Source organism: Hypanus sabinus, chromosome 22 (genome assembly GCF_030144855.1).
Source record: "Hypanus sabinus isolate sHypSab1 chromosome 22, sHypSab1.hap1, whole genome shotgun sequence".
NCBI lineage: Eukaryota > Metazoa > Chordata > Chondrichthyes > Myliobatiformes > Dasyatidae > Hypanus > Hypanus sabinus.
This window is the reverse complement of record NC_082727.1, coordinates 41,379,418-41,393,457: the sequence shown is the minus strand read 5'-3', so window position 1 is coordinate 41,393,457 and position 14,040 is coordinate 41,379,418. Positions and strand designations below refer to the sequence as shown.

General features: G+C 39.2%; 1 protein-coding gene across 2 annotated transcripts in view; it reads left to right on the top strand.

Moving 5' to 3' along the window:
- Positions 1-14,040, top strand: part of btaf1 (BTAF1 RNA polymerase II, B-TFIID transcription factor-associated) — a 100,790-nt gene that overhangs the window by 3,191 nt on the left and 83,559 nt on the right. For both annotated transcript variants that reach the window (XM_059947607.1, XM_059947606.1), the window contains exons 2-3: positions 5,485-5,608; positions 11,170-11,284. In XM_059947607.1, coding sequence (XP_059803590.1) covers positions 5,485-5,608; positions 11,170-11,284 — 239 coding nt within the window. The remainder of the gene's footprint in view (positions 1-5,484; positions 5,609-11,169; positions 11,285-14,040) is intronic.

The following is a 14,040-nucleotide window of genomic DNA, read 5'->3' as shown; positions in this document are numbered from 1 at the left end:
GTCTTGTGAATTTGAATTTTTTGAAGAGATAATCAAGAGGATTAGCGAGAATGTCGGCAAAGTTATTGTTCATGTGGACTTTAGCAAAGCATTTAGAATCAGAATTCAGAATCAAGTTTATTATCACTGGCTGTGTTGTGAAATTTGTTAACTTGGCAGCACTATAATGCAATACATGATAACATAGAAAGAAAAAATAAATCATTTACAGTATTAAAAATAGTACAGAAACAAATAATATTTTTTTCAATGAAGTTGTGCTCACGAGTTTGATGTCCATTTAGGAATAGTATGGCAGAGGGGAAGAAGCTGTTCCTGAATCGTTGAGTGTGTGCCTTCAGGCTTCAGTACCTCCTTGATGGTAACAATGAGAAGCGGGCATGCCCTGGTAACGGGGGTACTTAATAATGGACGGCACCTTTCTGCTGCGGAGGCTTGTACCCAAAATGGAGCTGACTAATTTTACAACTTTCTTTAGCTTCTTTTGGTCTTGTGTCATAGCCCATGCCCCTAATAGGGAGAATCTCAAACCTAATAGGGAGAATGCTCTCCACGTTACATCGATAGAAGCATTTTAGTGTTTTAGTTGAGAAAACTAAATCTCTTCAAACTCTTAATGAAATATAGCTGTTGTGTTGCTCTCTTATAGCTGCATTGTGATCATATAGTTGTGACCAGGTTAGATCCTCAGAGATCTTGATACCCAGGAACTTGAAATTGCTCACTCTCTCCACTTCTGATCCCTCTGAGGATTGGTTTGTGTTCCCTTGCCTTAACCTTCCTAAAGTCCACAGTCAGCTGTTTGGTCTTACTGACATTGAGTGCAAGGTTGTTAGTGACGCCTCTCAACTAGCTGGTATATCTTTGCACCCTTAGAATCATAAACAAGAGAAAATCTGTGGATGCTGGAAATCCAAGCAACACACACAAAATGCTGAAGGAATTCAGCAGGCCAGGCAGCATCTATGGGAAAAATGTACAGTCAAGATTTTGGGCAGGACTTGCTGAAGAGTCCTGGCCTGGAACATGGACTGTGCTTTTTTTCTATAGATGCTGCCTGGCATGCTGAGAGTTCTTCCAGCATTTTGTGTGTGTTGCTTGGATTTCCAGCATCCGCAGATTTTTTCTTGTTTATGATTCAAAGGGTGCAAATATGTACTTCCTGAAAGTGGGGAAGAAGGCATAAGGCACAGTCCTCTAAATCAGAAAAGGTGGATGGTCACAATATTTTCCCCTGAGATACAAGATACTAAAATTAGGGGCATAGGTTGAAGGTGAGAGGGTTGGGGAGATTTTTAAGGGGACCTGAGAGTCAAGTTTTCTACAGTGAGCACTGAGTATACAGAACAAGCTGCTAAAGGAAGTGGGAGAGTTGGGTGTACTTAGAACATTCAAAAGACATTTGGACATGTATGTGGGTAGGAAAGCTGCAGAGGTTCCCATCTAGGATCCACAGGCACCTCAGTTAATCACCTCAGGGATCCGTAGCATAAAAAAAGTTGGGAACTCCTGGTCTAAAGGGATCCAAGCTAAATGCAGGCAAATGGGATTATTTGGGTTGTATTTTGGTCATTATGGTGTATTGGACTAAAGAGCCTGTTTCTACACTCTACAATGTTAGGACAGTGACATGCTGGTAGATTAATTGATAACTGTAAATTATCCTTTTGTGTAAGCTAGAGAATCAAGGGGAGATTGAAGGTCATGTGTGATAGAAAATAAATTGCAGGATACTGAAAAATAAGAGAACTAAATGCTTTGGGCCACTGGCCTATGGGTCACTGTAGGTGTAAGATAAGGTGGGGTGACATCATGGAATATAAAGCCATCTTGTACTTTAAATAAAAGCTTTGCTTTGCTGTAAGTGATGCTTGCTCAGAGTTAGATGGGACGAGCATTACCCCAGTCCCAGGCATTGGGCATAGTTAAATCTGTGACTGTAAACTTTCACCATCTGCAGATTTTCTCTTGTTTGAAATTCCTTACCTTTCTTACCACCTTTGTAATAAAGGAGATTCCTAATAGTAAAACACTTTACAATAGATGGCACTTTTGACTCTTTCATAACTTTATTCAAGTTGATATTGAACAATTGTTGCCTTGACTGAGACAGTCTTTGGTTAATCTAGACCCAAAAATTAGAACCAGTTGGCATAAGAGTTGGCTGAGAGCCAGACAGGTGATTGGCAAAAGGGATACTGAGCTAGAGAAGGGAAAGGATCATGGGGCGAGAGACCTCAGGAGAAAGAAAGGGAGAGGGGAGCACCAGAGGGAGATGGAGAACAGGCAGAGTGATGGGCAGAGAGAGGGGGAAAAAGCTAAATATATCAGGGGTGAGGTAAGAAGGGGAAGGGCATTAATGGAAGTTAGATAAGTCAATGTTCATGCCATCAGGTTGGAGGCTACCCAGCCAGTATATAAGGTGTTGTTCCCCCAGCCTGAGTGTGGCTTCATCTTGACAGTAGAGGAGGCCATGGATAGACATATCAGAACGGGAATGGGACATGGAATTAAAATGTGTGGCCATTGGGAGATCCTGTTTTCTCTGGCGGATAGCATAGGTGTTCAGCGAAACGGTCTCCCAGTCTGCGTCGGGTCTTACCAATATATAAAAGGTCACACCGGGAGCACCAGACGCAGTATACCACACCAGCCGACTCACAGGTGAAGTGTCGCCTCACCTGGAAGGATTGTCTGGGGGCCCTGAATGGTGGTGAGGGAGGAAGTGTAAGGGCAGGTGTAGCACTTGATCCACTTGCAAGGATAAGTGCCAGGAGGGAGATCGGTGGGAAGGAATGGGGGGGATGAATGGACAAGGGAGTCATGTAGGGAGTGAACCCTGCAGAAAGCAGAAGGGGGGGAGAGGGAAAGATGTGCTTGGTAGTGGGATCCCATTGGAGGTGGCGGAAGTTACAGAGAGTTATACATTGGATCCGGAGGCTGGTGGGGTGGTATGTGAGGACACCTGAGTGGGGTGGTGGGCGGATGGGGTGAGGGCTGATGTCCGGGGAATGGGAGCGATGCGTTTGAGAGCAGAGTTGATGGTAGAAGAAGGGAAGCCCCTGTTTAAAAAAGGAAGACATCTCCTTCGTCCTGGCTGTTGGATGTTGTTTACTTGTATTATCAGAAGGCCTTTGACAAGGTGCCATACCTGAGGCTTCTTATCAAGGTAAGAGCTCATGGTATTACAGGAAAGATACTAGCATGGATAGAAAATTGGCTGACAGGAGGCGGAGAGTCAGAATTAAGGAGGGGTTGGCTATTCTGGTTGGCTGCCGGTGACTTGCAGGTTGAGTCAGTGGTAAGGAAAACCAATGCATTGTTAGCATTCATTTTGAGAGAATTAGAATATAAGAGCAAGGATGTGATCCTGAAGCTTGTAAGGCATTGGTCAGACAGCTCTTGGAGTATTGTGAGTGGTTTTGGGCCCTTTTCAGGATTGGAATCGGGTCTAATATCACCAGCTTATTTCATGAAATTTGTTAACTTTGTGGCAGCGGTACATCACATGATGATTATAGAAAAAAAGCTTAATTACTCTGTGTGTGTGTGTGTGTGTGTGTACGTGCACACTTAACCACACATTGCTCTGTGACAACACTGGTGCCAAGTTGTATGGGTCCTAATGCCCTTCCCTTGGACAACATCGCTGGCGTGAAGAAGAGAGACTTACAGAATGGACAACTGCAGGTCTTCCATACAACCTTGCCCAGGCCCCAGTTGTCATTGAAAATCGATGGACAGCCGAAGAGAATGAGTGAGTGAGTGTGTGTGTATATAGTTCAATAGGTAGTGCAAAAACAGAAATTAAAAAGTAATAAGGTAGTGTTTATGGGTTCAATGTCCATTTAGAAATCAGATGGCAGAGGGGAAGAAACTGAATTCCTGAGTGTGGTCCTCTGGCTTCTGTACCTTCTTTCTGATTGTAACAATGAGAGGCAGGGATGTGTCCTGGGTGGTGGGGGTCCTTAGTGATGAAGGCTGCCTTTCTGAGGCACAGCTTTTTGAAGATGTCTTGAATACTACAGAGGCTAGTATCCATAATGGAGCTGGCTAATTTTACAACTCTGCAGCTTACTTTGATCCTGTGTGGCAGCCCACGCACCCTCCCCCCATACCAGATGGTAATGCAGCCAGTCAGAACGCTCTCCACATTGCATCTATAGAGGTTTTTGAGTGTGTCAGGTGACAAAACATAAATCTCCTCAAACTCCTAATGAAATTTGGCCTCTGTCTTGCCTTTATAGCTGCATCGATAAGTTAGGTTCTCAGAGATATTAACACCCAGGAACTTGAAGTTGCTTACTCCTCTTTTGATCTCTCTGAGCAGTGGTTTGTGTTCCCTTGTCCTACCCTTTCTGAAGTCCACAATCAGTTATTTGGTCTTACTGACATTGAGTGTAAGGTTGTTAATGCAACACCACTAACTAACTGGTATATCTTGCTCCTGCGTGTCCTCTCGTCTCCATCTGATATTCTTCCAACAATGGTTGTATCATCAGCAAATTTATAGATTGCATTTGATCTATGCCTAGCAATACAGTCACAGGTGTAGAGAGAGTAGAGTAGTGGGCTAAGCACACATCCCTGAAGTGTGCCATTGTTGGCTGTCAGCAAAAGATGTACTCGTATTGGAAAAGGTCTCAAGGAAGTTCATGAGAATGATTGGGAGAACGAAAGGGTTAATGTATGAGGAGCATTTCATGGCTCTGGGCCTGTACTCTGTTACATATTTTGTTACTCGGGTAGTATTTTTATTAATCTATACCTTTTTTAACTATTTCTGTGAAACTTCAACTAATTGGGACAGTGGTGTAATTAGGCCAAAATGTACTGGTCCTGATGTGTCCTAAATTAACCAGATTCCACTGTACCTGGTAAATAGAGTTGCTTGTCTATAAAGTCACGATGCTGCCTACAGTTTAGCACATCTGTGGGAGTTGGTGCTTGTATATAAACTCAACTAACAAAATGTATTTATTAAATTATTAAATGGACTAGCTAATGTGTATCATGTTGGGGGGAAAAAATTGTTCTTGAAATGTGTTCAATTGAAAAGTCAACATTTTGACCTAAGGGCTTAAAGTCCCCATTGCTGCCAGGTGAACCACACAAGGTAATTGCTTCAGCAATATCTAATTACAAGTTTAAGTTGAAAGGTATAACTAACACCCTCATAAATAGCTGCAATTAATATAAGTGCCTAATTGTGTTCTTTGCCATTTCTTTTATAGAAATTTATGCTAAGTGACTAGACTCCAGATGTTTGGGTCTAGAAGGCCTATTTGTCGTAAAGACGAGGAAAATAACTAAATCAACTCCAATAAAACTGGTCTTTTGAAACTTACACTAGAATTTGTACAATGCTATTACTATTTAAATATTCAGCATTAGCAAAAGTTCAAATGTTTTGCAGTAAATAATTTTCATGTACAATAATATTGCATCGAAGTACTAAAAGCCATTATTTTTTCTTTTCTATAGGCTTGATCGTCTCTTTATTTTACTTGATACTGGCACTACGCCAGTAACTAGAAAAGCAGCAGCTCAACAATTGGGTGAAGTTGTTAAACTCCATCCTCATGAACTGCATAACCTGTTATCCAGAGTAAGTAGATAGAATAAAACTAATTGACTAAAATGTGTGTACACATCTGATTTAGGAGTTGCAACTTTTTAAAATGTACAGTATTTGGTTGACCTGCAGAGAGTAAGAAGCATACTTCTTTAAAAATAACAATAAATTAATAACATTTGAATTTCATTGATAATTATATGTAAAGGTAAAAGTCACAGATTTTTCTATTACCCCAATTTTGTGGTGATTTTGAGTTTCAGTACTCAGCAACCTGTGATATTTGCATATGTCTCACTTTATACAGAAGTAAATCAGTGATCCAGTTTGTGTGCCTGAAGTCAATCTGAAATCATTTGAGCTGATGTGAATAGATGAGTTTTTCTCTGGTCCCTCTGAAATTTGTGTACTTATTTTGCATGCTTGAGTTCTACATGAATTTCTAATCATTATTAAACTTTAAATACCATAATCCAACCTTACTGCTTTAAGAAAAAAAGTGTTAATTTTTTTGTTATTTCTTTCTTCAATCCTGTATGCTTCAAGCTTTTGAAAATTTTAATGAGGAGATGCTTCCATTCTGAGGATTTTTTTGTGTGATTGGCTTCTGCATTCAATTACTATATTGTTGGGTGCCAGGAATCCTGTTGAACTGATGACATTGATTATCCTTCGTGGAGAACATTTTTACAATGACAGTGGGAATTGCAGTCACTTCATTGTCTACAGATTCTGGGCAAATGATTTTGGGAAATCTGAAAGGAATGGTTGTTATGGAGTTTGTAGTGGGAGACAGAGAATTGTTTGGTCCATGGATGTTGTTGGGTCCCTTGATGCTTATGATATACTGAAAGGCCTGTTTCTGTACTGTAAGTCTCTGACTCCATGGCAGTGAATCTAGGAAGAGTGTTAGATGTGCCTTAGACTGCAGTTGGGTATTTTGTAACATTATTGAACATAGTTAATTTCTACTTATTGATAGCAGATGTGGGGCACTCAACCTCTTAAATTTCTTCCCCCATTTAATAAAATGGCTCAACAAACTAATCTAAATTCTGTAATCCAGCCTACCTTTGTAACCTTTCATGTCCTTGCATACTGTCAATACATCTAAAGATATTCAAAGACTCTGCTTCAGCCACCCTTCAAAAAGAAAGTTCTAATGACTTAGAGTGCTTAAGAGAAAATAAAATTGCTTTCTTTATCTTAAATAGGCAATGTCTTTTAAATCTTAACCTCTTGTTCTGACTCTCCTGCAAAAGGAAGCGCCCTCGTTACGTCCACCTGTCGAAGGCTCTCCAAATCACATACTTCAAACTTGATTTGCTGCCAGTTGCATTCAGTATCTTGCAGTGAAAGTAGATGCCCTAATACCATATAAAAAGAGTATTCATTTATCTGAATGAGACCATAGGTCATGTTTTAATATCAGACGAGAGGAAAAAGGTTTTGAGTTGTTTCTTTTTTTATTTGAGAAAATGATGTTGTATATCAGTTGCAGGTTTTACCAGGATTTTGTGGAATTCATGCATCAGATAGCATTTTATAGAGTCTACTGTTGCAAATAAATGTAGATATTAGAAAGCTGTTGCAAATGGCCCTGTTTACCCTTAAGCACTTTGCATGTAATGTGTTCATTTTGCAGTTGATCTTGCTGGGACAGAGACTTCAGTTTTACAAACAAACATTGATTTTTCCTTTGTTGCTTCTCTTCCTTGACATTTTCTTAATTCATTGTCAAAACATTTAAAAATCAAAGTAAAGGAACTACAATGGATTCCAGTTCATTGGAACACATCAGGACCAGTACATTTTGGCCCAATGAAGCGGCTGTCTCAATTAGCTAGTTTCATGGAAATTGTCAAAAATGTATATATTTAAAACAAACTACTCTTTAACTGAGTAACAAATTATGTATTTAAATCAAATACAGAACAAATTGGAATGCTACTAATACTACAACAGAACTATAAAACTATATTAGTTCCTAATAGTTGTCAATGGAGGAATTCATTCAATCTGTGCTGTAGTGTTCTTTTGGTCGACTGTATATAAACAAAATCAACACAGACACCCAGTATAGATAACAGACTGCTTTCATACAATGCTTTCGCTGATTGCATCCTTCAAATTTTCATGTTCATTGTAACTTTCAAGGTTATTGTTGATATTCTTTGTAGTTCCTAAATTGTTGAAGTTTTCGTTTTCACTCCCGGCAGTTTCTGGCCTCTCTAAGCCTAAGTGCTTGAAGCTGCATTAGTAAAACAGTTCTAAATTGACTTGCTGGTTATTTCTCACCAATTATCAAAAATCACAGGTTTCTTTGAACAGAAACACAAAAGTGACACCAATTGAGCATGGTGGAGTGTTGACGGCCACTCAAGTACACGTGACTAACGGTAGTTAGAAACTGTTAAGAAACAGTCTCCTGTCCAAATTAAGCACCATAGTATCCCAAATAAAGAAAGGGAATTCCAGCTATCTTCTCAAATAGTTTTTGTTCTTTCAAAAGTTGGCCCAAATAAGCAGTTGCCCTGATTAACTGGAATCTAATCACTGTATTCTAATTTCCTAGTTCAGGCAAAGTGGTGTATTCTTTGTCAAGTTTGCTTAAACAAATGCTTGACTGATTCACACACATTCCAAATCCCCAACAGAAAGTTTCTTGCTTTATGAGTGATGGGAAGGGAATCAGTCATGCTTCTAAATGAAATTGCTGTGTACCTGGAAAAAAATTGGTTGTGAAATATGAGTAGACAATGGAACTGATAGAACTTTTGTATAAAGAAGCAGCATAAGCACAATGAGTTAAATCTGCTGCTTCGTCAATATGATTTGGAATGATTTAATTTCTTGTGAATTATTTTGGACTTTAGTCTCTTTTTTGAGTGTCCCTCCTGTTTAAATCTCATAGTTAAGAGGGTTGTTTTGATAAAGATATTTTTGATGTATTGCTTTGTTTCTGCAGATAAATCATGATGCTGAAATCTATAAAATATCAGTGTTATCAGCAAATTAATAGGGACATAGATTTGATCAAACCTCCAAAGGCCTGGAATGCACTTCCTAAAGCTAAGCACACAAACCTTCCCACACAGCTTTGGGAGATAATAAAAAACAAACAAAATGGTTGCAAAAACAAAAAAGAAAGAGGAAGATGAGAGGCTTCAGAAAAGCAACTGTAGCTTGTAGGGAGGAAAAGGGGGAAAATAGATGTGGAGAAAGAAGTATTTGAATTTAACCTTAATTATCTGACAGATGCTAAGTATTTTGCAGCTCATTAAGTATTTATTGAAGTGCTATGAAATAAAAAGGTACCATAAATAACCAGAGTCTCTGACTGTGATTATATGAAGAATTAGAAAGTCAAATTATCTCCCTTCAAAATTTTCTAAAGGGATTATTACATTTACTTGAGAAACCAGGCAGGGTCTTTGTTTAATTTCTCTTTTGATAGCAAATGTTTGTGCATATGATACCGTCTGTTCGACTGTTTCATATTTTATTGTGTGCAATTGTAATAGGGAAGATATGAAAGGACCTTCCCATCATTGCTGCAAATTACAATAAAGATTTTGCTTCATTCACAAAGGATTGTTTTGGAGAGTTCATTTGATGAGGTTTGAAGAAGGATTAAAATATATAAACATAACTGCAGTGAATTAAAATTTATTTTAAAGGAAAATTGATTTTTAATTAGAAATCCAGAAGAAATTTAGATGGCCTCTCAAATTTACTCTATCATATATTCATAACTATTGTGTTCAATTTCTTGAAAACAAAAACTTGGTTAGTCTTTTTTGGCTTTAACTTCTGAATAGTGTATATTTCTAAGTTTGGTGGAAGTCCTTTATCAATCTGTAACCAAGTGCTGAAGATAAGTAGTCCATTTTGGAAACCTCTGAGGGTCTAGCAAATAGATTCTTAAACCACAGACTGTCAATTGTAAGTAAGGCAAATTTCGTCTGTTATTTTTTTTCTCTTTTTTTGAAATTCTTTGACCTTCAGATTGAATTCATAGAATGTCTACAAGATGGATTTTAAATGCAGCTTGTTGTTGAGCCTACTAGGGGTCAACTATTCTGGATTGGTGTTGTGCTAAGAACCAGATATGATTAGGGAGCTGAAGGTAAAGGAACCCTTGGGAGACACTGATCATAATGTGATTGAATTCACCTTGCAATTTGATAGGGAGAAGCCACAGTCAAGTGTATCAGTATTAAAGTGGAGTAATGAGAACTACAGAGGCATGAAAGATGGACTGGCTGAAGTTGATTGAAAAGGGACAGTAGCAGGAATGACGGCGGGGCAGTAGTGGCTGGAGATTCTGTGAGCAATTCAGAAGGTGCAGGATAGATATGTCCCAAAGAAAGAGTAGTATATAGATGACGCAACCATGGCTGACAAGGGAAGCCAACATAAAAATAAAAGAGAAAGCAGATAAAAGAGCAAAATTTAGTGGAAAGTTGGAGGAACGGAAAGTTTTTAACAACCAGCAGAAGGCAACTTAAAAAAAAAGCTGTAAGGAGAGAAAAGATTAATATTAGCAACACACACAAAATGCTGGTGGAATGCAGCAGCAGGCCAAGCAGCATCTATAGGAAGAAGTACAGTCGACATTTTGGGCTGAGACCCTTCGTCAGGATTAACTGAAAGAAGCTACCCAATAATATCATAGGGTGGATTAACTGAATAAGTATTTTGCATCAGTCCTCACTGTGGAAGACACTAACAGTATTTTAGAAGTTTAAGAGTGTCATGGTGCAGAAGTAAGTGCAGTTGCTTTTACTAGGGAGAAGGTGCTTGGGGAGTTGAAAACACTGAAGGTAGATAAGTCACCTGGACCAGATGAACTTGCACCTCAGGGTTCTGAAAGAGGTAACTGAGGAGATTGTGGGGGCATTAGTAATGATCCTGGAGGACTGCAAAATTGCAAATATCTCTCTACCCTTGAAGGGAGGGAGGCAGAAGAAAGGAAATATAGGTCAGTTAGCTTGAGCTCAGTGGTTTGAAAGATGTTGGAGTCGATTGTTAAGGACGAAGTTTTAGGGTAAGGAAGCATATGATAAAATAGACCAAAGTCAGCATGTTTTTGAGGGAAAACCTTGCCTGACAAATCCGAAATTCCTTGAAGAAATAACAAGCAAGACAGACAAAGGAGAATTAGTGGATGTAGTGTACTTGGATTTTCAGAAAGCTTTGACAAGGGGCCACACATGAGGCTGCTTAACAAGCTAACAACCTGTGATATTAAGGAAAGACACTAGCATGGATAGAACATTGGCTGATTGGCAAGAAGGCAAAGAGTGGGAATAAAGGGAGCCTTTTCTGATTGGCTGCCAGTGAGTAGTGGTGTTCTGCAGGGTCAGTGTTGGGAATGTTTTTTATGTTGTATGTCAGTGGGATGACAATGGCTTTGTGGCTAAGAAAAATGGGGGGGGGGGGGATTCTCAATGGCGTATAAATGCAGATATGCTTTGTTTCTTTTTACTGCATTGTTAATCATGGTAATGAAATCAAACTAGCCTTCATGTCAGCTTTATTTTGTAAATACGTATAAACGGGACTTTTTTTCCCTTCTTAACAAAAACTAGGTTTTAACATATTTACGCAGTCCTAATTGGGACACTCGCATTGCAGCTGGCCAAGCAGTAGAAGCTATTGTGAAGAATGTAAATGAATGGAACCCTACTCCAAAGCTAAAACAAGGTATTGGCTTTGTATACAATTCCAATAACCATTTCTAACCAGGTTAATAATACTGAATTGAGACAAATGCAATACAAAACTGATGCAATTATAAGTAATCTACTGAAATGAGTCTGTCCATGAAGACTTTCTGAAACATTCTGTTTAATGCTGCTTGTGTTAAATGGGTGATTGCCATATAGGCTTTCAAATTATAAATTTCTTCATTACATCTAATTACTTTGTGATAGATGTACAGATCTAGTAACAGCATGGAAAGCGATCATATTCAGTTTTTGTGGCACTGTGCTTTCTTTCTTGATTCTTGTATATTCACTTTTGAGATTATTCTAGTTTGTTAACATAAGATCGTTATAACTTATTCCATGCCATGTTCTTATTGAATTTTTTTAAAGCCTGGATATTTCTTTGCACTACAATTCCTCATCAGTCTTTTTCATTTTTAATGCCTTTATGTTCCAACAAATTGGGCAAGCCATCTTCTATGAACCGATGCAACAAATTTAAGGATGGCAGAGTTGCTCCAGACCAGTTCTCCACACAGTCGGATTCCAATCTCAATTTTGTGAGAGAGATCCCATAGATTGGTCAAGCAATAGCTTTAAATGGACTTACTCACAAAAATCATAACTTACAGACGACCTACTGGATTCCTCCTCTATAATGACCAGTTACATCCTGTCCCAGCAGTAGGTCATATCCACTGGAGAAGACAGTATACTGATATATAGGTATGAGAGCATCTCTAGCTGTCCTCAGTATTAATTCTAGAAACCTACAGAGTCCAAAGCATCAGATCAAACATGGGTAAGGAGTACTAACAAGTGTCATCCATCAGTTAATGACTCAGTGCTCCTCTGTGTTAAGTAACACCAGAATAAAGACTAAAAGTAGCAAGAGCACAGAATATGCCATGTTAAAAGAGACTTCATTTTACGTCACCAAGGTTGCCTGATAATATTGACCACTGACTAAGCTAAGTGATTCCTTAACAATGTGGCTATCAAATCAGCCCTGTGGCAAGGAATGAAACCTTCTTAGGCTCTTCAGCAGTCTGCCAAACTCCTTGTTGGAAATTAGTCAAGTTTTCATGTGAATGGCACCATCATCCATCATGCTGTTGGACAGACGTTATCGTTAGGCTAAATGGGATAGACTCAGAATATCTGCAGATCAAAATTGGCATCTGTGAAGTGATGTAGGTGGCAGAAATGCATTCAATGAGAAACTAACCATAAGGCCTGGCCTAACTTCACTCTACTGTTATAGTCAAGTCATGGCTGTCAACCCTCCTCTTTATATTTATGATTGTGAGCTCCAGTGCCATATTTAGGTATACCAATGACACTACTGTTGATGTCCGAATCTAAGGTGGTGACAAATCAGCATGCAGGAGGGTGATTGAAAATCCAGCTGAATGGTGCCACAACGACAACCTCTCAACATCAGCAAAACCAAAGGGCTGATTATTGACTTTTAATAGACATCCGTTAGTCTAGTGAGACCATGGATTTGTGCCTTGGAAGGTTTCCAGGGCGCAGGCCTGGGCAGGGTTGTATGGGAGACTGGCAGTTGCCCAAGCTGCAAGCCTTCCCCTCTCCATGCCACCGATGTTGTCCAAGGGAAGAGCACTAGGACCCAAGCAGCTTGGCACCGGTGTTGTTGCAGAGCAATATGTTGTTAAGTGCCTTGCTTAAGGACACAACATGCTGCCTTAGCTGAGGCTCGAACCAGTGACCTTCAGATCAGTAGACTGATGCCTTATTCACAAGGCCACACGCCAAAATTATTGACTACAGGTGGAGGAAACCAAAGGTCCATGAGCCAGTTCTCATCAGGGGATCAGAAGCGGAGCTTTAAACTCCTTGGTGTTTTCATTTCAGAGATTCTATCCTGGGGTTAGATCCTCTGAAATGAAAACCATTAGAAAGAAGCCACAGCAACACCTTTCTTAGAATTTTGTGAAAATTCAGCATGCCATCCCAAACTTTGACTAACTTCTATAGATGCATGGTGGAGAGTATACTGACTGGTTGCATCATAGTCTGGTATGGAAACATCCATGCCCTTTGTCGTGGTTTTTCGTGCCTCACAAATGACCAGGAGACGCAGAAGATTCTTCAAGAAGGGTTAAACTTTAATTTGCAAATCAAAGCTGAGACAGTCATTGAGCTAGTCGCTGATTGCCCACCGATCTATGGACATAACATTTTTTATAGCAATGTCCTGGTCCAGTTTCACACATACCACACGTACGTCCCATTGACTTAATCATGTTCTAGTCTACATCTCTTAGCTACCTCTCATTAACACACCATTGTCTTTTACATTCCTAAGATTTCATTCTCTAGCAAATAGCAAGTTTACATTCTTAATACTTTGTAACTTAATCATGTTCGAATCTACATCTCTTAGCTACCTTTCATTAACATTCTTAATATTTCATTCTCCTGCTAAATTGGGTACATGCATAGCAAATAGCAAACTCAGAACTGACCAATGTTCTAATCTACATCTCTTTAGCTTCCTTTAACACACCATTGTCTTCTACATTCCTAGGATTTCATTTTGGATACATGCATAGCAAGCTGACTACATAGTTTTGGTTACACAGCAAATAATACAGCTTTTATACTCCATAATATTTTTATACTCCAATATATCCCCCCTTTGAGACCCAGAGGGTTTTACACAGAGAAAGAAGACTAAGAGTCCGCGCACAAAAGCCCCAATAAACTCAAGCACTTATTCCCAAA